Genomic DNA, 26,432 nt, shown 5'->3' with positions numbered 1-26,432 from the left:
AGGGTCACCGGATCACTACGGGTGCTATACAGGCTGAAGAACTTGCTTCCTTCCGCTACGAAAGCTATGCTGGTGCAGGCCTTGGTTTTTCCTATTATCGATTATGCTGATGTTTGTTACTACGACCTGAATGCAGATCTCCTCAATAAACTTGACCGACTTCTGAATAACTGCATTCGATTCGTATTCAACCTGCGTAAATATGATCATATTTCTGCACATAGGTTGCAATTAAAGTGGTTGCCCATTCGCCAGCGCAGGGAGCAAAGGGCGCTAACCACTCTATTCTCCTTTCTTGATACTCCTTCTTCACCTAGTTATCTGTCCCCCTATTTCCAATACATCTGCGCAAACCACAACAAACAACTCCGTTCATCCCATAACCGTCTTCTTCAATGTCCCACTCATCGCACTGACTTTCTCCACTCTTCCTTTTTTGTGCAAGGCATTTTTCTGTGGAATGCGCTCCCCCGGGATATCAGGATGGTGTCAAGTCGTTTAACTTTTAAGAGGAAGATTCGCGAGCTTTTACTAAAGAGGTTGGCTGATTCATCACACTGACCATTCTCTGTATGTAGTATGTGTTATGTATGAGTATGTTTATGTATGTATCTATATATGTATCTGTAATGTATATCTATATATATATATATATGTATGTATCTATGTGTGTATCGTATTATATTATATCACTATTATAAATATATGTATTGTGTATATGTCCGAAATACATCTTATTTTTCCCATTTTAGATATCTATCATGTTCCTTGCACCCGCCTGGTATGTTCTCTTCACCACCCAAGGGTCAGACAGGTAGAAAATGCCAACGGCATTATGTCCACCCATGTACATGTGCATAAAGCTTTTTAAATAAATAAATAAATAAATAAATAATTGCCAAACTTTTCTCCTTTTAATACAATAAAAATTTTATTCATTTTCCACCAAATTCTTTATTTTATTTTGTTTTAAAAAACAAAGTTCTTGTTGAAATACCCTGTATTAGTTGTTTGTGTTATTTGTATAGGAAAGTAAAAACAATACAATTGACCACAACCGCAATTAAATAGGGCTATTTAGGTCTACCGAGTCATGAACAAGCAGACCTAGGTATATAGAACTTAGTACTTATAACATAATATAGCTTATGGTCTGCTAAACTTAATATATCCTTGTATGTACAACAAAATATCGTTTCAAGCTTAATAAGAAATGTCTTGTTTTTTCGTAGCGCTAATTATTCGCTACTGAAAATTAAAGTACTAGATTAGTTTCTAGGTTTCGGCTCGAAAAGCAGGAGTCTGACGCTCCCCGAAAGTCTGAGGATGATTTTCTCCCTTTAAATAAATAAAAGGATAATATCGGTGAATTTTCCTACACAGATAGAATCTTATAGCCAGCTATACTTACCTAATAGTTTATACGATAATAATTTACAAGATGGACAATTTAAACGGAAGATATTTTTAATGATATATTTTAAAGAAGGGTTAAAATATTGTAGGCGCATACGCGGTCATCCACTAGTATCTAGTCCGTGCAACCTGGTCATGTTTCGCACTATTAATGTAATTAGTGCTTCGACTCATATACTAAATTTCTGATTATAGGTACAACACGACATAATACGAGTATTATGACTAAGCCTAATGATATTGGAAGAATTATGACATTGCTCTATACGTGGGTCGCTGTTATGTATCTATAACTGCATATAAACTGAAGTTTGAAGTTTTTTTGTAAGGAATACAATAATAGAATTATTGAGTCATTGTTATTATGCATCCATGAGATTTAGTTTAACGTCATACGTTGCATTTTATACGAATGACCGTGGCCGTGTATTTTAACAATGTTTAATAAATAAATAAATAATTATAATAAGTTAGGTGTATCATAAAAGTAATCATAATAGTTGCACGACTTGCTTTTTTTTATTTTTTACATTTAATGGGTCGAAGTTTGGCCGCTATCTCACCTGGGTACTAATGCTACTAATAAAAATAAGTATTATATACCCAAAGTTTTTAAAATCGTCAATTGACCAAGCGTGGTGATTAATAAATCAAACCTTCTCCATGCGAGAAGAGGCTTTGGTCAGCAGTGGCCACTAAAAGGCTGTTGATGTATGCATGTATTGTACTCATCAATAGCAGTGGCTACGAAAATATACCCGACTTAAAAGCAAGACATTAAAGTTTCTAACATTTTGAAGGAAAACTAAAACAATTGATTAACAATTTTTAGTATGAGGAAACAATCCGGTCTAATTGTTATCCGCATAAGTAGAGAACAATAAAATAACTCGATTTAATTAAAAATTAGGATAAATAAAGCTGAATAGGTAGTTATTTGACAAAAATAATGAAAATTGAACATTATTCTTAATGAAATACGGTTGTAATTACATTTTATTAAAGTTTACAGGGACATAGCTATTAAGTTTTCAGTTTGTATTGAAATGCAACGAGGAAATCTAATTAAAATTGAACGTTTTTACTTGTTTATGAAGTTTTATCACGGATTACTTTTATTGGAAACACAGTTTTGAAACAAAACATAATATTGTACCTTGAATAGTTAGGTAAGCGGAGATTATGTAAATCTAGATGGTATTCCATATCTCATCAAATTTCCTTTAGTTTGTATTAAAATATATGTCAGTAAGCTTATACCAACTTAATGAGACAATATTATATGGGTCCCAAAACTATAAAAGCAAAAGGCATTTTTTTATGGCTGATCCTATACACCTTCAGGCGTACCTAATTACAAATTCTATACAATTAAGCCTACAGAAGCCTAATTCTAACCCCATAGCCCATTGGCTGCGCCATTGCGCAAGCGCATTTACGATTTAAAACATAAACACTACAATGTAACTTAGTTGTACTTATACTTTTTTTTTGAAAAGAGTAACGATGGAGTTTCTTGCTCGTTCTTCTCCATTCGAAGCTACAGTTTGGAACGAGCACCTAGCTTCACTGACAGACAAACTGACGGACAATTCAATTTGACGATTTAAAAGTGCCAAATTTAGGATTAATTTAAATAAATGCTTTGACTTTGACGTGTACGATTTATTCACGTGATCAATGGTATGGAAATTTAATATCGCAAGAGGTCAGGTCGTTTTTTGCGAACGCGGTAATTAGGGAATTACGTCCCATTCGTTCAGTTACTCATAGGAATGAACGAACAAATCTAACAATGAATGGAATGAATATTTCTCAATACACAATTTAAATAGAATTAATTATATTATTTTCCGTGATGTAAATAAAGCGGGTTTATGTTTATTATCACAGTTTATGCAACTTACTTAATTCATAGTACATAGCGATGACTGTACTGAGCTACGTACTGTAGGTACGTACTTACGTCAAATAAAACGTGCTTACAATAGATTTTCAACTATAAACTAAAGGTTATAAGGTAGGAAATTAATTGTGGGAATGTAATAGACGGGATAAGGTACCGACAATAGATTTTCAACTATAAACTAAAGGAATAAGGTAGGAAATTAATTGTGGGAATGTTATAAGATGGGATAAAGTGGACCTGCCTCGTTTGAATGTACGTAGGTGAGGTTTAAAGTTCATTAGCTTAAAGATGACGCGGTTTGGACGAATTTATGGTATTTTGCCATGGAAAACTTGAACCAAGTTTTATGTGAATTCTATCCAGAAAAGTTTCCTTTCGAACTATGTAATGATTAATATATAGGGTTTATATACGCGACGTCCTGAAAGCTTTTCTCATTGTATTGTTGTATGTGGTACTGTGACGGTCTAAAGGCTCTGCACTGGGAATATATTGTGTAAGTGTCTTTATTTTACTTTTACTTTCAAGTTAGAGGGTTAATTAAGTACTCTAAGTGAAGGTCCTAGGGTCTAATTTAAGTTGTTGGAGTAAAGTCTCATATGAGTTATGTTCCATAACTTACAACAAGTTTTTGAAACGTTTTTGAAGTTCAGAGTGATAAGTAGAGTTCGTAATGTGTAGATATAAAGTTCTAAAGAAATTAACCTTTGGTATCAACTTGTGTTTAAGAGTAATGATACAAGTCTTGCAATAAGTTAAACTGAAAGTTTTGGATACCCATCTTATATACTGATATAGTTATACTGATATAGACATAGTTTGTATTTTGTACCGCTATAAAAGGTTTCTGATTAAAATATTCAAAGGTTTATTATTTTTCTAATACTATTGCCAGAACAACGTTTTTTTTACGGTAAATGACTAACTGAAACGGGTAATTTTGACCACTTTTATGTCATATATACCTGAAAATCCTGAAAAGTCTGAATTGGAGCATGAGTAGAAAAAGTCATGGTCCTTAATATCAACTTATGTCCTTAAAATCGACTTATATTGAAATACCTGAGCACCTTAGAATCTAGTATTTCTTTCGCCAATTAATTTGAATTCGCGATATTTTCAGTACTTCTGCAAAAAGAAAAACCAGTTTTTCTCATTAACTTGTATCATTACTGAAGCATACCGAAAAACATCCTTATCTGTGTAACATTTACATATTACTTCTTCAAAGGAAAGTTGAAATTACTTTATGAATTGCAAATCTTATAAATTAGCTCGACGGCTCATCAATTTACTTCAAAACGTTGAGTACCGACGTATTTATTCGGAAGTACGTATCACTTAGCGCCTAACATTATTAGGCATTTGATATTGAAACAAAATTATTGATGTTAGCACTATGTAACAACTGTTGTCTATGATTCACTTCGTTTAAACGAACTGTGAATTAATTCCATTCACATTTTTGTATCATACAAGAATATTGACCTTCCATTTTTATTACTATTTTTACGTTCATGTCGATCTAGTAAAATCAAAAAGTAGCAATAAATTGGTGTTACGATTGCCATGTTACGAATATAAATTAATACGTTACTTTATACCTAAACAAAGAAAATGACTAACTAAATTATGACACATCGCGTTCGAAATTTGAGGCTTTATTTCGTGTAGTTTATGGTCGGTCGTATGTTTCTGTGGCTGTATCGGGAATTATCTCTATATGGCCAGTACTAATGTAAATGTTGGAATTTATGGTCAATTTGAAATATTATTTAAAGTACGTCGAGGCATTATAATGCCTGGTTTCGAACATTTGTGAATGACACGAAGTTTTCGTTGCCAGAATTTTAACTTACTTACTTAAATTTAAACTCGATGTATGTATATAATTTACGAAAAACAATCTAAATTAATGACGAATAGTTATAAATAGGCGTAGTTTGTGCAGTGATACAAATTACATTAACCATTGCGTTATTTTATTTTCCTTCTTATTCTTAATAATTATTTCATTTGTAGGTACCTATTTAATTTGGTTAAACTGGTTTTAACCAAAATTTTACAATGTGGTTACACAAATATAGATACATTGAACAAATATGGAGAAATTCCCTTCAAATATTTTCCCGTACCATCATATAACAGGTAAAACTATGGTATAATGTACTATTTTAACTTTAATATGTGAATAACCACAGAAAGCATACACCGAACAAATTTGAGCATTATAAAGATAGGTATAACCACATTGCCATGTTAGGTAAAACTTCGGAAAATAATGCCAAGAAAACCTTGTTAAATAAATACCGACCGAAATATAATACATAATAAAGTACATAATACATTGTTGCCAAATTTCCCATTCCATCATGTCGCTGGATTTTCAGTGGAGACCGTGTACATTGTACACTTGACCCAGTTGTGGGAAAGTAGGGCGGTGCCAGGTCGGGTCGCCCGGCCGTATAGCTCCCGTGGGCTGCCATAAATAATAACCAGCCGCCATACTTCAAACGCATCAATATCAATAAACGCTGCTAGATTAGATAAGTACGGAAAATAAATAACAGAGAAAATGATTATTGGAGAAAAATTTCGTCTGTGTCGAAAAAAGGATGTAGTTATTTTTGTATAGAGGAAATTCAATTTCGCGAGTAAACACCCCTTGATTGAAGGCGCCGACTTTCATTTACTTTCTTTTGTAACCAACGTAACTTCTCCAAATAACTTTGCACGACTTCAGTGCCCCTAGTACAAGTTTGCTTTACGTTTAAAGTAATCGAAACGAGAGCGCGTTCGGCGCTCTGATTGGCCAGCACGAATAAACCAACCAATCAGAACGCCGAACGCAATCTCGTTTGTAACGTTAAACCAACTCATACTAAGGGTACAGTTTCTTAATTTAAACTTCGTTGAGGTACAATTGTTTGTTGACAGTCAACAAATTAAACGCGCGACCTTTAAGGTTTCAATTTGTTAAGAATAAAAAAAAAATCGGAACCACGGACAAACTTCCGCTAAAATAAAATTGCTTATGGTGTGTGAATTATTTAGTGTTTATTTATTGCTCCGAATAAGTAAAGGTGTTGAAACCTTGTTAACTAACAGTAGTTAGCTAACCATTATGTATTTACCTTGTAATATGGCTTTCCGTTAGTTGTAGGCTCTTTGTGGCGAAGAAAATGAATCGGTTGATAACATTTAAATGGCCGCCGCAGTGGTTGGCCGCGGAAGTGGTTTTCTATTATGTTTGTGGACATAGGAAGCTAATTGTATCGGCTCTCATAACTTGAAATAAAGCATAATGGACGTATATAAAGGACCTATAATTATGTTTGGTGTATTTTAATACATTTTGCTCGCATTCTTTTCAGTAATAAGTAAATGGCATCTAGCATTTAAACAAATAAAGACAAAATTTTACAGTCTGTCTGTAGTATGTCTGTTTTCAAATTCCATTCTGTTTTGAAAACAGGAAAACCGAAACGCCTTGGTCGAACAGCGAGTAGTCGAAAGACAATTACCAATATGAATAGATTCACATTAGACAGACGTTCATTGTGCTTTATGTATTTTTCCTATTCCGACTTCAGTGAGGCTTTACAAAAGACCACTTAGCACGTTGGCAGGTCTCATATATAATTTCAATGTCAAACTAACGAAATATATGTTATTACGAAACTCGAAGACGTGTGTACAAATAGTTTGGATGGCTCTGAAAATAAATGTTATTTATTCTGCTTTGTGCAGTTAATGTGTAAATATTTTATGAACTGAAGCCAGTATATGACCTTTGTGAGTGTATTTACACTGATACAGTGGGTAGGACGGTCTAATATATAAATCTAATATTTGATTGTTTCCACTGAATGAATTTTATACCATTCATTGTACATCATACTGTGACTCCACTGGTGTTGCGGATTTCCATGGGCGGCGCTGATCGCTTACCATGAGATGACCCGTCTGCTTGTTTGCCCCATATTCCATAAAAAATGAAACGTCTATGAAGAAAAGTTAGGGTATTGAAGTGGTCACATCTAAATGGGGAATTTTAATAAAATAAAATATAGAAATGCGTGTAATTACGAAAATTAGATAATTGGAATAAATACAGGTTAATTACATAATAATATGTTATCATACTAGCCTTGCCTGCGGGCGGAGTCGCGCACATCCATTTGTTTTCCCAAAAAGTAACCTTTAGATACGTAAAGGCTACTATTAGAAAAAAGCTAATAATGCCTTGTTTCACTTATAAAATAATTTTTATCTAGTTTCAGAGTATTTAATAAAAAATCATAAAGCTGTACTGCAAAATGTAGACCGACTTTCCGAGGCGACAGCATATTCAATTGAGTTTGTAACTCCAGGCTAGGTTTCAGCTCGGCTACATGGCACTGCAATTGAATATTCTATCCCTCATAAAGCCGGTATTCAGTACACGTGCCAGCTGTTACATAAAGAGATTACTCTCCGGACGAAATCTTATTACTCTTGCATGCTGTAAATCCCATGGATATGCAAATGACACTCAATATTAAAATGTAGTTAAAATGATGCATTGTCATAACGTATTGACGTTTATGTCAAAGATATTAATTAGAAAATGTAGCGTATATTATGTTTGTTACTTTTACATCTAAATAGCTGAATCCATTTTGATGAATTTTGGCACTTAGATAGATAGATTCAGTCTTATGGTTGGTGTTACTTATAGGCTAAGTACTTTCCGCGATATATTTTTGAAATTGGGTGAAAAGCTAGCCAGCTTTTTTCATAATGTAGTAGATTTTCTTAATGTTACCTATTATTATTTTTTTAATATATTCTCTCAAAGAATATAAGCCCTCTTAGAGCCTAAAGTATTAACATTAAATTGTTTGAACCTTACTTATAAAAATATTTAAATTACTTAAAGGCTTTTCGTGGAAACCCTTTACCTAATTCTGCTTTTAGGGCTTCGCACACAAAGGGTACATTACATTAAAGGAGTTAATTTACCTCTTTGGCTGCCTGTCTATTTTCGGACAGCCTGTATATTAATTACGCAGCTTTCCTGTTAATAGACATTCATTAAAAACTATCAGAAACAGAAGCAAATATTTAGGTACCTACTTAATTGTTTTTTGCATTTTCTTTATAGTGTAGGTAATTTATTTAAAGTTCTACTAGTACTAGATATCAATTTTGAAATCTTGTAATCCCTAAATCGCGAGTAAACTATACAACTTCAAATATTTGCTCAAACAAGAGCACAATTTCGGTCGCTTCGCAAACAGACATTTGTGATAACAAAGCATATCATGGCAATATTTGATTAGGATCTCGACTTAATCATATTTATTCGTTCATATTTCGGGATAATACTCGAATCTGCGCAAGCGACGGTGTGTCGGCCATGTTTGCACATGCGCGCTCACGGTGCGCCGGAGTCGATTCACTGCACATCCATTTCCGCATGTCGCAGCCGTGTTCTATATTCAGAGACACTCCTGCTCCAATCTGCCATGTTTCTTCTTATATGCGACTTGCTGAGCACTGACATATTTAGTGCAGTTCATATTATAAAGCTGCTTTAATTTCCTATTATAGAACACGTGGGTAGATCATTTTACTTTACCAAAAACGTGTTGAACACATTTTGTTTTTAGTATTGAGACACAGTTAGTGTGTAGTCATTCATTTCTTGTATTCTCGCTGTTAAAAAAACAAGAGTGATATCCGATTGCACAGCTCTAAAGTTAGCAACTAAAATGTGCATTAAATTACAAAATCCCACAGCGCAATGTAATCCAATTAGAAGTATTTAAAAAGTATCCTGCCGATCAATTATAAAGATAATCCCGAGATGGTTTAATTGGAAAGCCTTGGGTTCGATGCAAGGCCGCCACTCACCTATCGCTGAGTCAAGTTAAGCAATTGTTAGGATCCACGCATGGCGGGTGCTGAGGGCGTCATCCAACCGTGACAATCATGTTACACATTATTTTATAACAGCAGAAATGTAATACACATCCCCAGCATTTTGTATGGAGATAGGCAACGTCACGCCTTTTATCCACGAAGGGGTAGGCAGTGGTGCACATTACGGTATGAAATGCCGCTTGGTACACCCAATTTTCACCATATGTGTCCCATAGTATTCACATACAAGTCCCATGTAATAGAGGGTGAGCCTATTGCCATAAATATACTGGGCATAATTCCAGACTCCGTACTTCTGTTGCCCGACACGGGAATTGAGCCCGATACCCCTTGATAAAGAAGGCATGTAAGAATCTTATACTATCGATTTCAAAACAAAAACTTTTCTGTAAAACTTCTCTGTTTCAAAGCGTGTTTATATTTTGTTACATGCGAACGAAACACAACAGGTTTTAAGAGGATTCCAGTTCATAACTTTGTTAGATACAGCTTCGAGTTTCCGAGCGACTAGCTACAAGTAACAAGTCTTAACAAGCAGCCGATACTTCAATAACTCGATAAAAGCGCCTCGTGGAAGAGGAATGAATTTTCTAACAGTAAATAAGTAATGTAAATACCTACAGAATACTGTTTACAGACATTTTTTTCAGTCTGTTGACTTTCCTTTAACGTTTCTAATTTTGTTTTTTTTTTATTGAAATAGCACAGCTGTTTACTTTGTGAATCAGTTTTGGCACGGTTGACTGGGGATTTCTTTATTTCAACTTTAGGTTTTTTTATTCGGGATTTTTTCACTAATGTACTCATCATTACTTATTTCTATTTTTACTAGTAAGTACGTATTTTATCTTATAAGACGTTTGTTTTATGTTTAGTTACATTGAATTTCAGTGCAAAGCAATGGCTGCGCTCTCTGATAAACCTGAACCATTTAAGCTGCGAATTACAATTACAACTCTTGCCACGCATGGAGATTATGGCAAACCCTCTCATGTAGAGGGAACCTATAGCATTTAAATTGACATTAAGTTTCATAAAATAATTTCTAATGGTAATATCTTTAACCACCATACAACTGACACCAAATATCTCTTAATTCTCTTTTATGATGGTACAGTAACGTACTTATAATAGATTTTCTAACTGGAATCTCATCCAAAGAGGCTTTTGTTGAAGTACCTAATTTGAAATTCCCGCGTTCTCAATGTCACTTTTGACGTTTAAATATTTTCCCTCCATTTTGGCGTCATTCTCTCTGCTCCGATTTTTTCTGCTGTAAGGTCGTTATATTTTCAAAGTGAGAAATAAAACAAAGTTTATGTGCAAATAACTGTTTTATTACAACAGGTTATGGGCCCAGACCGTATTTCAGTCGTAAAAGTGTTAGTTAGTCAAAATACAAGTAAAAACAATAAAAATCTGGGCGCCGGCCATATTAAAGTGGTACGTCCTAACTTAACTAACACGTGCCTGGAAATATAAATTGCAATTACTTCGAGATGTCGTCAAATACAATGGTATTAATTGAAAAGCTGGTTGGACGAGCTAATTACAACACCTGGAGATTTGCCGTACAAACATATTTGCAACACGAGGATCTTTGGTGCTGCATAGAAAACGAAGGTAAAGCTGTTGACCCGAAACTTGATCTGAAAGCTAAATCCAAAATCATATTATTAGTTGATTCAGTGAACTACATCCATATACAAGAAGCACAAACAGCAAAGGAAGTATGGACAAACTTACAGAAGGCTTTCGATGACAAGGGGTTAACGCGTCGCGTGGGTCTACTCAAAGATCTTATTACAACCACTTTGGATAACTCTCAAGATATAGAGGACTATGTCAACAAAATAATGACGACAGCACACAAGTTGCGAAACATCTCATTCGAAGTTAATGACGAGTGGCTGGGTACTCTTCTACTTGCCGGCTTACCTGAAGTATATAAGCCGATGATAATGGCAATAGAGAGTTCTGGTGTGCCCATTACAGCAGATGCAGTGAAGACTAAGCTCTTACAGGAGATAAAGAGCTCCGAGTCTGTGGCATTATATGCCGGTAATAAAAATAAGCAGAGAGCACAAGCAAATACACAGAAGATAACTAAAGGTCCCCGTTGTTACAAGTGTAATAAACATGGTCACATTAGCAAGTACTGTAAAACAAAAAGGAAGGATCAAACTAAGAAGGATGAAAAAGAAAATGGTTATGTCGCAGTATTCTCAGCATCAACTTCAAATAATAAAAATAATTGGTTTATTGACTCCGGAGCATCCATGCACCTAACTATGAGGAAGGACTGGCTGTATGATCAATCACCGGCACCAGTTACAAGCATCCGTATCGCCAATGATAAAATGCTTCAAGTGAAGGGCTGTGGAAAAGTAAATATGTCAATAACTGATAAAAATGGAAATACTCAAAACATACAAATAACAAATGTGTTATATGTACCGGAGTTGGCAAGTAATCTTCTCTCTGTGAGTCAACTTATAAAGAAGGGGCATTCCGTACAGTTTCATGAAAATGGCTGTAAAATACTCAATAACTCAAAGGAAGAAATTTTGTCATGCAAGTTGATAAATAATATGTATTGCTTGAATGCAAGTACTGCAACAGCATATGTCAGTAGCTCAGATGAAAGTGACAGCTACCTGTGGCATCAAAGGATGAGCCATCTGAACCTTTCTGATCTTAGCAAATTACCTAACTGTGTAGAAGGTGTCAAGATAAATAAAAACAAATCAAACATGGTGTGCGAGTATTGTCAAGAAGGAAAACAGTCAAGACTGCCGTTTCCAAAAGAAGGCTCCCGTGCAAAGAAGCCTCTGGAACTTGTACACTCTGATGTTTGTGGACCATTAGAAGTCAAGTCAATTGGTGGGGCACAATATTTCCTGACATTTGTGGATGATTTTACAAGGAAAGTATTTGTCTATTTTCTTAATGGTAAGTCTGAAGTATTTAGTAAATTTAAAATGTTTAAAGTTCTAGTAGAAAACCAACTTGATTTAAAAATTAAAAGGTTAAGAACTGACAATGGTACTGAGTATCTCAGTAATCAGTTCAAAGAATATATGCAGAATTCAGGAATAATACATGAAACTTCTAATTCATACACTCCTCAGCAGAATGGATTAGCAGAACGTATGAACCGTACCCTTATGGAGAGAGCTCGCTGTATGTTAATTAATGCCAATTTTCAGAAAGTCTATTGGGCAGAAGCTGTAGCTACGGCAGCTTATATAACAAATAGATGTCCAACAAGGTCAATTTCATATGTGACACCTGAAGAGTTATGGTCCGGAAAGAAGCCTAACTTGAAGCATATACGGATCTTTGGATGTGAAGTTATGGTCCATGTACCTAACATGAAACGTCAGAAACTAGATTCTAAGGCAAGTAAAATGTATTTTGTTGGTTATTCAGAAACTACTAAAGGTTATCGATTATTAGATACAAAAACAAAGAAAATAATTATTAGTAGAGATGTTGTATTTCTAGAAAACAGTATAATGAGAAAATTTACTACTGTATCACTTACTGATAAAGATTTAACTAATAAATCAACTGATCCAAATACATGTTCTGAGAGTTCAGGGCTTCAAAACCCCAAGGAACCTTGTGAGTCTTATGAATCATCATATGATGAGTCTTCAGATGTAGAGTCCTTTCATTCTGATGATGATTCATTATATGTACCTGAAAGAGAAGTAAAGTTAGATAAAATTAGTAAAATGAACACTCGATCTTCAAGTAGGAAAAGTAAACATGAAACTAATACATACCTTTGTCAAGGTGGAGATCAGCATCTAGAGGAATTGCCAAAGACTTACCAAGAAGCGATGTCTTCTGTAGAAAAGGAAAAATGGGAAAAGTCTATACAGGAAGAACTGAAAGCACATGAGAGGAATGAGACCTGGGAGTTGGTGAAGAAACCTGATCAAGTAAAAATCATTGGATGTAAGTGGGTTTTCAGAATTAAAGATGAGATTAATGGCCCATTGTATAAGTCACGACTGTGTGCCATGGGATGTTCACAGAAGTATCAAGTGGATTACACAGAGACATTCTCACCCACAGTCAGGTATGATTCTTTAAGAGTAATGCTTTCTAAAGTCTGTCAAAATAATTTAAAAATGATTCAGTTCGATATTAAAACGGCATTCCTCTATGGCAATATAAAAGAGGATATTTATATGACTCCACCTGAAGGTTTATGTGTTAAAGAAAACTTAGTTTGTAAACTTAAAAAGTCCCTATATGGTTTGAAGCAAGCACCTAGGTGCTGGAACCAGAAATTTGATTCTGTATTGAAGAAATTTGGTTTCACTAATAGTCATTCAGATAAGTGTGTATACACTGGTGAATTAGATGAAATCAAAGTGTATCTAATCCTGTATGTAGATGATGGGTTAATAATATCACAAGAACAATATATATTGGATAAAGTAATAAATGATTTGAAAGAGAATTTTGAAATAAAAACTTGTGAACCTAGAAATTTTGTTGGATTAGAAATAAAAAGAGGAAAAGATTACATATTCTTACACCAAGCTAAATATATAGAGAAAATATTATGTAAATTTAATATGAGTAATGCAAATGGAAACAGTATACCAGTAGATGTAAATACAAAGCTTGAGAAAAATAAAACTGAGTTGAACAAGAAAATACCTTATAGAGAGGCAGTTGGTTCCTTAATGCATTTGGCTATTGTAAGTAGACCTGATATTATGTATGGTGTCAGCTTAGTGAGCAGATATTTAGATAGTTATGATGATAGTCACTGGAAAGCTGTTAAAAGGATTATTAAATATCTAAAAGAAACAAAGGAATATGGTTTATATTTTACTTATAAACAACCAAATGTAGTGGAAAGCTTTAGTGATGCAGATTATGCAAATGATACAGAAACAAGACGTTCAATGACAGGATATGTTTTTATTAAAAATGGCGCAGCTATAACTTGGGCCAGTCAGCGTCAACAAAGTATAGCATTATCAACTACAGAGGCTGAATTTATGGCTGCCTGTAGTGCTACTAAAGAAGCCATTTGGTTAAAACAACTTTTGTTAGATATAGATGAATATAATCAATTATCTTTATGTTTAAACATAGATAATCAGAGTGCAATTTCTGTCATTAAAAATGAAAATTATCATAAACGTTGTAAACACATTGATATAAAGTATAAGTTTGTAAAAGAAAAATATGAAGAAAAGCTTATTGATTTAAAGTATATAAATACTAATGAGCAGTGTGCTGATATATTAACTAAACCTCTGTGTAAAACTAAATTTCAATATTTAAGATCAAAGTTAGGTATATGTAAACTGTAACAATACTATTGCATTGTAAATTCTTATGTTCAAGTATTGTTGAGAGTCATTGTAAACAAGTGTAAAAACATAACTAATAATTGTAAGTTATTTAGAAATGTTCATAATTGTTTTCTATGTTATATTGAAAGTTATGTTCAGATATAAAACATTTATGTTATTAATGTAAGTTGAGGACATATTACCTAATTTTAAAAGTAAAAAGGAAATTGTTTTTTGTTTATTTGTTAAGAGAGAACGTTGCAATTTGGAGAGAGTGTTGAAGTACCTAATTTGAAATTCCCGCGTTCTCAATGTCACTTTTGACGTTTAAATATTTTCCCTCCATTTTGGCGTCATTCTCTCTGCTCCGATTTTCTCTGCTGTAAAGTCGTTATATTTTCAAAGTGAGAAATAAAACAAAGTTTATGTGCAAATAACTGTTTTATTACAACAGCTTTCCTTGTTTGTTTCACGACAAATGGATCTCCTAATGATATCACAATGCGTGGGTTGTTGCTTGTAAGACTGAAATGTACTTGCTAATGAATATTATAGAACATGACTGGCATAATAGAGATTGATGGTAGATAAGCGGGTTAATTCGGCTTTTCTTTCACGTATAAAGATATTTTTCCGAGAACGTGTAGGTGGAAATGAACACCTCCTCGTGTTGTTGAGATTGACATATTTGTGACAAAAGAATAAGATTTTCTTAACGAATTACAAATAATATCTTAACGAGCTTTTCCATTACACAATTACATGTAGTATCTGTACATAAATCGATATCGAAAGTATATTAACCTGCCATTAATTTATAGAAGACCATAACTATTGTTGTTTCGTAACTCCGATGGTATTACTCTCTGAATATAGGGCAAATCCAGCCGGCGCGGCTATGCGAATGTATATGGGTTACCGGGAGCATCACAAATAACCGCGCTCTATCGTAAAATGTCGCTATGTTTCGACATTATATAGCTGCATTATATGTTTCTGGTGAACTAGGAAGATGCCACGGGAAGCGTTGCACAACACACTAATGAATTTAGGCTAAATATTTTAATAGACTTTCTGATTACCGTTTTTTTCATGTGGATACGTTTTTTCGATGTATGTAGCTATCAGACTCTTACAAATGTTCAAAAGATGGCATAATAAATTTTTTATTTGTCCCTGACTGAATAAATCTAAAGCATCCCTTTGCTTGTTATTCGTAAAAAAGCAATTCTTAGAAATGTTTTTTATTTCCATCACATTTTTCATCAGTGATGAATCATCACCATCAATTAATTAGTCATTATTTCACCATGTATTATCATTTCCTCTAAAAATAGAATCATCATTTTTATCAACTAGTTGAGCAAAATATAATTGGGTCACTAAAATTCTTGGAAGTCCGGTGTTCGTTTTGAGATTAATGGCACTATTAACATACTTCGAACACATTTTCGACAAAATAATCCGGGATTTTAATATTGTTGTAAATAACCACATATTTCCCGTCGTTTCACACGCGGACCTTTATGATTATGATCTATCTGTATGCCAAGTTTCATTCAAAAACTGTTCAGTTATTCAGGCGTGAAAGAGTAACACGTAAATTATCACCTATAAATTCAACTCGTTTTATTGTATTATAAGAATAATTCTGATAGAATTACGAAAAGAAATGATATGTGCATACATATAGAGGTGCGTGAGTAGATTAGTAGCCAAAGATAGATCACGCTGAGCTTGTCACACAATTAGTTGAACATCAGTTTTGATAAGGCTGTTTATTGTCCCATTAATGTAGATCCAAGGACCAAACGACATGGTTATAGTTGTATTTGTATACCTACCTACATTCTCTGATAATTTATATGTACCCGTAATGCATACCTACACGTGTAAGCCAAATCTTGCTGAATTTGGAACATTGATTGTTATCTTCAATTCTAATGAAGATATGGGTTTTTCTATAGCTTATATTCAAAATATGGGTGTCTGATTTGATTACTGAAATATTTAGTAATATTTTCACAATCTTGATTGAGATCATAACCTCATGATGAAGAGTCCCTCTGTGACTCGAAACTAGTAGAGCTTTTCTCTACTAATGTACGTGAGTAAAGTGATTTGAGATCAAAATCATCAAAAATAAAAGCTTTTTCGGACCAGATAGTTCAACTAATTTATTTTTGAAGATCAAGGGTTCATCTTGGCAGTTCTTTGTTTATTCTAAACAACTTGTGAGTTTCACGATCGCCAGAATTGGTTCAGTACACACTACGTAGGTATATTTTTGTTTACGCGTCACGGAATGCGTGGAGTGACGCATGCGTATGAGCATTTCGCAAAACGGACGTTGAGTGCGATCAACTGGAATTTACTTAACAGAGGCGATTGTTCCCGGCTAATAACATTCGTGATAGGTACCTGAGTTAGCTACTTATTAACTGTTTTAAATAGGCTAGTTCGAGCCCGGTTTAACTCTAGGTCTTAAGGAAATTTCACTAAATAGCTATGTCGTTTGCCCTTTTACAACCCTTTTTGGGTTACAATATATCAATTAGGTACAAGTAATGTGAAGTAACTAGGCAGCTAGCTAGTAATGTAAGCTACTGAATAAGATTTAAAAGATTTAAAGCTTTAAAAGCCCAAAACTGCGTAGTATACCTGCACAGTCGTGCTCAACCCGCATGACACAAAGCAGCGGAAAAGAGTATACAGATTTTAGGAGCACTTATCATAAAAGAAAGAGAAAAACCAGAGTTTTTAGGAATGGTTAAGTATCATAAAAGATAGCAAAAGTAAAGCCTAAGATAAATATACACAAAGGTCTAACTTAGTCACGATCAAGCCTTTAATATTGAGTACCGTTCCAATAAGCCAGTAACTTAATCTGTAGCTAAAATGAACAAACTCAATCAAGGCAATTTAATCGGAGCGTGCCGGCGCTGCTAATTGGAGGATCGCCGCCAGCTTCCGAATAACTAATACCTATTAAGTTCCCTCTTCGTTTACTTATCAACAATGTCCTACGGGAACACAATTAGGTACTGACACAGATTCTTCAGATTATATTTTTCATAGGCCTTTTTTTGAGGGGTGAAAATCATCCAATGACTTTTCTCGTTTTCATAGGCTACATGAAATCATTATTTAGTAGTTAATAGTTTTGTATTAATTTTAGCGCTGTTAGTTCCCAAGGAAATGGTAGTAGTATAAGGATACCATAGTGCAATGGATTCACAAACTAGCTCACTGACCGATGACATGCAAGTGCTACCCGTTATGTAGGTCGCTGCATTTTTTAATACGAGTAACGTCAGTACAATGGACGCACTAGCTAAAAATGTATTTTTTCGATGGTACGATACCCTACAACGTAAGGTCGCGTGCCACTAAAATTGGATTGTTTATCTTTAAGCTTAAACACCAGATACCACTGCCCTTGGTACCGTAGTTAACACATAGAGATGATTCGTAATACAAACTGAGTAATAACGATGCTTAACACGATACTGATATGTTCATACAGGATATAATAAGAGGCATTAACAGTACGTTAACTAACGTCACTTAGCGTCTACCACAAGGAAGGACTTCAAAGAACATTATAAAAGTAACAATACGTGTAGTTTATTGTGCTCTATTGATTGCTTAACGTACAATGCAGACGTAACAGAAACACGTAGCCGCTATGGATATTAACATGACCAAAATATTGTTTACACGTTTCCCGTTACGATAAAGTTTCAGAATAAAGAGTCTAATGAAAGTATGTCTTCTGTTTCAGGTAGTGCAATCAGAAGATAATCACAATGACGGTGGTGACTAATCCAGCGAGGACCAACTCGGACGATGAGATCGAGTCTGGTCGCGAGAGTGCGGCGGGCGAGTACGCGGGCAACCTGGACGTGGAGGAGCACGCACGCCTCTACGATGACGAGAAGCAGTCCGACATCGTGTTCGTGGCCGGCATCAACGGCGACACGTGGCGCTACCCCGGCCACCGCCGCGTGCTGGCCGCCACCAGCCCCGTGTTCGCCGCGCTGCTGGCCTGCAAGACCGACGTCATCGTCGTCGACTACATCGACCGGCGCGGCTTCGAGCAGCTGCTCCGCTACCACTACTGCGAGCCGACACAACTCAACTCCGTGGCCACAGCTAGATGCGCACTCGATGCGGCCTACAAGTTCCTCTGTTCTCCGCTAGCAGAGCGATGCGCTCGACGTCTAGACGAAATGTTAGATGCTGGTGTAGCGCTCGAGATATTACGAGACTTACGATTCCTTTGTGCAAGGCTACCCGGAGCTGCGTCCGCACCTCCTCTGCCAGCTTTGTCAGATGACGCAGCAGCTCGGTCACTCGCGCAATGTTCCCGCTGGTGCGACTCATTGGCCCATAATGCTCTGCTGGTGCTCGATGACGACGCAGATACCGCGCTGAATGATGAACGCTTGGAAGACCTCACCTATGAAGATTTGGCGCTTATTGTAAAACGAGACACATTACGAGTATCCAGTGAGCTCGTATTGGCAGAGGCCCTTTCGCGGTGGGCAACAGCAGCTTGCAAGCGTACAAAGCGAGAGTTAACGTCAGCCAACAAGAGAGCAGCTCTTGGTGAGCTCGCCTACTGCCCGCGCTACCTGTTACTGTCGGGTGAAGAGCTAGATCGAGCTCTTTCTTTGGAGTTATTGGAGCCAATGGAGCGAGCTCTAGTGACGGCTCGCGCTCGCAAATTGTCGGCGCCAGTGCCAGTAGGCGCAGAGCAGGAGTCCCTGCTGCGTCGCTGGGCACGGCCGCGACCCACCGAGCCTGCAGCGCTGCCCGTGCACCTAAGCCCGCGCTCTGAGCCGCCTGTGGAGGAGCCGCAACCCAGCAAGCTATGTGCTCGCCGCCCCAAGCGCCCTAAGCAGCCCAGCTTCGCCCCCGAAGAGAAGCGCAAGAAGAAGGGATGCTGCGCGTGCTTCGGCGAGGGACTGTTACGTGCGTTCATTTGTCTGTTTGACTGAGACAGGGAGCCAACCTACGTGTAAGGTTGAAGTATCGAGAAATGTGTGGACAAAACTGACTTTAACGTTAAAATAAGATTTCGACTGAGTGTTAAGTACTGAAGTGACAAAACTCTAACTATACTTATGAAAAACTTCTTAAATCTTTCCTGTCTATCTAACTTTCTATTGGTGTAAAATTACATGTTGGATTTATGTGGAAACTAGGTGTATTATAAGTGTACGTTACGATTATCAATCCCAGTATAAAATAACCGTTTGATTTATATTTGGATAGACGTGGAGAGGTTGAGAAAGTAAAGATTGCCATCTTTTGTATTTTTTTACGAATCGAAATTATAACTATTCGTAATAAATGTATTTATATGAGGTTTGAGTATTTTAGCTTTGTGGTACTTAGCTATGATTTAATGTATATTTAGTTAATGATGTAATTATACTTTATTTATGCAGCTGAGATTAGAGGATTTGAGTAAATATTATGATGTCCATTTTAAGTCTGTGTTCATTTATAGTTTATGAATAGTTTGCTTGCGGCTGGACAATCTGTTTGATAGAGAAATGTTAAAAGTAATGGAAATAAACGCAATTTCGCGTCTCATGTAGTAGAATATTTGTATGTTGTGATATTTGTATGTAATACTTATTTTTATGATTATGACGCCTTAATTTGTTTATGATGACATATCAAATTGTTTAAAACAATTTGCATTTATGAATATTTTTGGTGAAATTAATTGGTGCACAAATTGTCGTTGTTTAGTTACCTGTTTCATTTTGTTGTTAATATGTAATCAAATTTTGTTGCATTTACGAGTATTGACAATTATTGTGTTCTAGGTATATTGAGAGGATATCTAATACTATGATACCTAAATAATTCCAACATGTTTACCGCTTACGATAGCAAATTATCGTTGAAACAAATAAGCGAAAAAATATAGTTTCTCACTGAAACAAAGCGACATTATATTAGATAACCTCATCGTTAATTACTTAGTAGCTTTGCTTAGTTAAATTTAGGTAAATTGTTTAGTATAATTCTTCCATAATTTAGTGAAATAGTTACCTAAATATTCACTAGTCGTATACCAAGTACATTTAATATGTCAAGGATTTTAAGTGTATAAGTATTTGTTGGAAACAAACGTTCCCAGAACGGAATGCGTTTAAAATATAGCTTCAATTGTATAAGTTGATCAATTTTAAATTGTGCCATATAGGATGTGGTTTTAAAATACATAATAATATGTTTTCGGTGTCGTAAAACTTCAAATTATTAAGATTCGAGAGTCACTCTCCTTTCTTCGCATCTTTAGCAAATTGAAAAAAAAAAATGCTTTTTATGTACGTAATTAAATTACTTATTCAATGTATTATGTCCGTTTTAAACGATTATTAATGTGAAATGAAATTGTATTGGAGATTTTTTCGAAAATGTATTGAATAATAATTTATTGTAATCATGAACTGTATGTTCGGCTCAGAGCTGTCTATCAAGGGAACCGATCTTGAGACAAAATATATGATGTTAAAATATTAAGACGAAAACTTCTTTTCTTATTACTTTTCCTTACCTTACTCCTGTGTCAATTTGACTATCGACAGCTGACGAGCATACCTGAAGAGATGACTGATGATGAAGCGAAAGAGGTAAGTAATATTATGTGCCTATCCCCATGGGAGACAGGCGTGAGGTTATGTATGTAGTATGTATGTAATTTGACTATCTCGCAAGCTAAGCGATTGCTGGTGCAACGGTTGCGCGTTGAGGTCTTGGGTTCAATTCCCTGACCAAGAAAACCATGCCCAACAGGCTTAAAACCTCAATTATTGAAATGCTATTAAAAATTAATAAAATGAAGGGCGTTTGTTGCTTGCATTTAATATGATATCTTTTCGCCATCTAAGTATGGCATGAGCCCCATCTTCATTCGGAAATACAGTAGCAACAGCACAGAGAAAGTATAACAGAACGAGTGAATGTTTGAATCGATATGTTTAAAAGCCACAGCCGTGCCCTAAAATGAATAGCGTGAGGGTAGTAACTTTGTCCAGTAGGGGTTGGGTAACGATAACTATCTACCTAAATGTATTATATTTTTCTCAGGGGAACTTAGTCGTCTAGACTGGGCGTTGAATATTAACCTCTTGTCTGCCATGTATGGGACATAAATATTATTAGAAATAGAAAACACATTGTGTCCGCATAGATAGACCCTTTAAGTCTGAGTTTCGACCCTTGAGCAAGATGTAGATATTATCAACTAAGAATTTCGAACGCAAATCCTAAATAAGTATGCAATTGGCCTTTGATTTGTAAATACAGCTAATATTTATATGCAACATATACCTACTAAAAGGGAAAAGCCATGAGTAAAGATTACAAAAGACAATTAAGAAATAAGATGCAGTGATCATCACGTCTTTCAATAAGTAAAGGGTGTAATGTGAATATGTAACCTAAGTGAAATGTCGATAGATGCACATAAATTAAGCACTGATCAGTGCGAGACACAATGTGTATTCTATTGTTGTCTCATATACCCGCAAACCAAAGGTTTAATGTTTGGAACGTCTTCACTATAATATACCTGGATAGATTTTTTTATGAATAGGGGGCAAACGAGCAGACATATCACCTGATGGAAAGCGATCAACGCCACACATGGACACTGCAACATCAGAAGAGCTATATGCGTTGCCGGTTGCCTTTAAAAGGGAATACGCTCTTTTCTTGAAGGTCTGAAAATGGCATCGGTTCGGAAATATCGTCAACGACAGCTTATTCCACAGTTTTGCTGTGCGAAGCAGAAAGCTTCATGAGAAGCGCACAGTTGTGGCCTGCCAAGCATCTATATGATGGGGATGGAAGTGCTGTCGTGTAGGTCGATGAAAAATGTTCCTCAGAGCACTCCCCGTGATATAAAAGTTGAATAGGTATAATAGGTTACCTATATACAACAAAACAACATAGAATTGATAAAGGTAGATTGCAACATATTTACACAGTTCTTCTGTAACAAATGAAAATAAAATATCATGAAGAGTTACATATGAAAACATTTCCGTGTAATGCAATAATTACTTAACCTTTCGACAGCATTGATAACAGGACAATAGTTTAGATATAATTGTGCGTACTTAAACAAATGCATCATTGTATGCGTCACTGCGTTACACCACTAGAGAACTAAATATGAGTTACTATGGAGTCGCGGTCTTCAGTCTCCTCCTTTATTGCAGGAGCTTGGGATCTCAGAGACAATCTTTGAGAATGTAAACTGTACATTTCTGCGCGATAATTCAGGGCTTCAATATTGCCCACCTTTTTACCGACTTGTTGCACAGCGTACCCCACTGAACGTAAGTCTTTCCTCAGTAATGCCACTGTATTCTGCAACTCTATCATCGAAGTTATTTTGTTATCGAGTTTTTCGAACTTATTCAGTATAGCTTCTCTAGCTTTGTGCGTGTCATCCACTTCTTTGTTCACTCTCGTAGTGATTGCCCTCCTCAATTCTCTGAATTTCCTCTCGACGGGAGTTTCCTCTCTTTCGAGTCGTTTCGCTCGCTCTCCAGTGTTCGTGGACAGGGTCCGATACTTGTACCCAGAGTATCGCTTGTGGAATATTTCTGACATTGTGCGGAAATATTTTAATACAGTTATTTTTTTTTCTTACTTTAAAAATAATTATTTTTGGCGCTCACTGCATTACGTGACCGTTTGTCTTTTTGTTTGACGTATATTTGAAGGTTGACGTAGCAAAAGACATTGATGGTTATTAAATCACGAAGTTTTCATTAAAAAGGTTAACACCGAGGTTGTGTCTGTTTATATCGATGCAAGCGCCATCTCACGTATATGTTAAGTACTTCGTCGACTCGTTAGCGCTGTATCCTTGGTACGTAGAGTAGTAATAATAGTGGTTCGCCGTTTCTCCAACAGATGGCATACGGAGGCAGATTTAATGAACATTCTCATTTCACATCCAACAGGTGGGTAGTATGAAATAAGGAAATTCTTGAATTCCTTGACATTTAAGTACATTTGGGCTTAGGCATTTTTCTTCAAGGATTCTTCAATATTATTTCTTAATACATTGTTTTATATGACATGGTCAAAGCATTTAAAGGACACGCATTAAATTACACCCACTTTATGCTAGGTTTACTATGAGCTATTTACAATAGCTTAATTGGAGCCTTATAAAAATTAACGACTCGGTGCTATTATGTATTAAAAATTTACACACCTAATAAACCCCTAATTCTTTACAGGTAGCTTAGTCAGTTCATTTTAAAATAAACAGTCTACAGCTAATTTAACAGACCTAAAATATGGTTTGTTGATTGGTTTTCTCGATAGACTAGGTATACCTAACTACATACATACATAACCTCACGTCTGTCTCCCATGGGGGAGATAGGCAGAGATAATGGAACGCCAATTGCTACGAATCTTACATAATTAACTACCGCTTTCGTTTCATCAACAGTCTTTCTTATTTTTCTTTTCTATGTGTGGAAAATTTTGGGTACTACTACAAACTACAAATGACATAATGTCGCCTGCCTATGCATAAGAGTATTAGCGAACCTTGTTATTTCAGTAACAATGCTCCAAATTTAATCTTTGTTAAACATTCATATTCGCCTCTCAATACAATTCCACTTGTAAAAAAATCCGTTGAACAAGGTAATGTGGCATTTTGAATTGAACAAACAATGAAATGGTCATTTTGAAAGGATCTATTCACGGGCCACTCGAAAACGTCTCATAAAAACTTGGTTAAAAACAATAATTCAGTTTGGTGTAAGGTTCGCTCACAATGGGGTGCAAAAACGGCGAAGGCGATTTTTTTCCAAGGCATTGTGTAGTTACGAACAATAAGGGCCCAACAGGTTGGGACGGTACACTGTATTATTTCCAGATAAATTTATTTTTGATGAAGTGCAAAAGTCGGTGTTGCTCCTTTGACAGTATTTCGGTAAAATTTGTGATTTGGGCACAATGTGGACACAATCGTCCGTGAAGGGTTCTGCACACATGGGCCCAATATGTCCATTGTGCTTTGTGAGCTGCGACTAATGAATGTCCGCGTGAGAACTCCGTGCTTACACCAGTTTTTATATGAAAACATTTATGGCGTTCACATGAACGATGATTTCACTGAAAACCATTTTTTATTCGAGTCAATGTTTATGCTAGATAAAAATTATGTGTGAAATACATTTTATGAAACTTGCGTCATTTTTTCTACGTACAGAATCAGCACCTACAAAATTCTTTAAACATAGAAAGATAAAGCCTTATTTGACATTTAAAAGCCAATTTAAATAGAATAACCAAAAACAGTAGGTAAGTCGGGTTTCTATGGTAATTTTCACAAAGGAAAATGATCATATAATATTAAACTTTTGTTATTTCAACGTTCAGTTATTTACTCGGAGATATTATTAGGGCCAGACCGTTGTTGTTGTAAATGAGCGTCTTGCTCACTTACAATAAGTACCAATGTGAACAGTTGGATAGCAATTATCCTTGTCTATTTGTAGGGCACACCCACACTGCGTGTATTGTCGGAGACAGCGAATTTAACGGGCTGACGGGTACTGGGCACGTCAGGTACCTGGGAATACTCCGACGGATCATAATAGCCGAATAGCGCCGCTCTCAAGCCACTCCACGCATTGTAACACACAATACAACTTACAACTAAGCGCCACTTCATACTAAATTGTATTTTTTCTACCAAACGTACGTTTCGTAGTAAATCTGACAGGTTTTGGTGACGCCAGGCGACACAGGTACCGATTTTTTTCGTGACGGGTCTTTCCCAATTTAGATATGGGTAGATATCGCTCAGGTAAACTGTCGATGATTGATATTCGTAAATGATACGCTTTATTGTTGCGATATCAATGAAATTTAATTCTTACCGTTCAAATGGCCTATTAAATGTTATCTTAGTCAGCTAAATAATTGCGCTAATGTGCCGATTAATCGACACATGTCGAGTGTAATTTAACTTAAAGTTAATTAATGTTGGCTTGGTATAACTTGAAAGGTATCAATGTCGTCGCTTAGTACTCGTAGGTAGTACCTTCTTACTTGCTTATTGAATGGAATTGAATGGTATTTACTTACGGAGAGTAACAAGTAGGTAAGCAGATGTGGTACGTTCAATTACTATTGTTTAAATAAAGAAAATAACGTTTACTGTATATAAAATAAAGTCCGTTTTCTTTCTTTATCCACTATTGATACTTAAATATACATCTTTATCTGCACCGTGAATGAATTTTAAGTCCCCCGTAACTTAGTAAGGCCAAAGTCCTTAAGGTCAATTTAAAAAGGAATATAAACACCAACGTATGCTTAGTAAATCATAACAGAAACTCAATGCAAATTAAAGAATATTTTATCATTAGTCATTTTCAATGAAATCGGAACAAATCATTTTCTTTCTAGACACACGTGATACATGTTTATTCTAAATATATTTTATTCTAATGAATGTCTCATTTACCATGTTGAGATTTAACCAGGGCAAGCATTAACATGTGCCTAATATTAACATTCATTGAATAAGACTATATCAATCAGATGATTTGAATTTGTAATAAATACAAGGTCTAATGCTGATTTCGTCCTATTTTGTCACGATTTAGGAATAATTGTGCAATTTTCGCGATCCGAGGTCGTTTTATAGGACAATTTAAGTTACCTTATTGGTTGTTCTGGGCATTAAATGTGAATTAAGCATAGTATGGAGTTACTCTAACACGTGTAACGCCAATGAATTCACGTGCGTGAAATTTTTAGATAAGTGCTTTGAGATATTA

The 26,432-nt window shown here is 35.5% G+C and overlaps 2 protein-coding genes across 2 annotated transcripts in view; one reads left to right on the top strand and one right to left on the bottom strand.

Moving 5' to 3' along the window:
- Nucleotides 1-21,134, top strand: part of LOC118272517 (BTB/POZ domain-containing protein 6-B) — a 28,888-nt gene extending 7,754 nt beyond the window's left edge. Inside the window, exon 2 of the mRNA XM_035589081.2 lies at nucleotides 18,365-21,134. Coding sequence (XP_035444974.1) covers nucleotides 18,390-19,583 — 1,194 coding nt within the window. The 5' untranslated portion in view covers nucleotides 18,365-18,389 and the 3' untranslated portion in view covers nucleotides 19,584-21,134. The remainder of the gene's footprint in view (nucleotides 1-18,364) is intronic.
- A 1,499-nt stretch (nucleotides 21,135-22,633) lies between these two features.
- On the bottom strand, nucleotides 22,634-23,346 carry LOC118272640 (uncharacterized). The gene has a single exon (XM_035589259.2). The coding sequence runs from the start codon at nucleotides 23,224-23,226 to the stop codon at nucleotides 22,777-22,779; it is 450 nt and encodes a 149-aa protein (XP_035445152.1). The 5' UTR covers nucleotides 23,227-23,346; the 3' UTR covers nucleotides 22,634-22,776.
- Nucleotides 23,347-26,432: the final 3,086 nt, after the last annotated feature.

This window comes from Spodoptera frugiperda, chromosome 4, assembly GCF_023101765.2.
Source record: "Spodoptera frugiperda isolate SF20-4 chromosome 4, AGI-APGP_CSIRO_Sfru_2.0, whole genome shotgun sequence".
In the NCBI taxonomy this organism is placed as follows: domain Eukaryota; kingdom Metazoa; phylum Arthropoda; class Insecta; order Lepidoptera; family Noctuidae; genus Spodoptera; species Spodoptera frugiperda.
The sequence above is the reverse complement of the archived record's forward strand: the minus strand, read 5'-3'. Positions and strand labels throughout refer to the sequence as shown.

Excerpts from the sequence above, each read along its gene's own strand:
- LOC118272640 (XM_035589259.2), bottom strand. The coding sequence starts at position 23,226 with ATGTCAGAAATATTCCACAAGCGATACTCTGGGTACAAGTATCGGACC.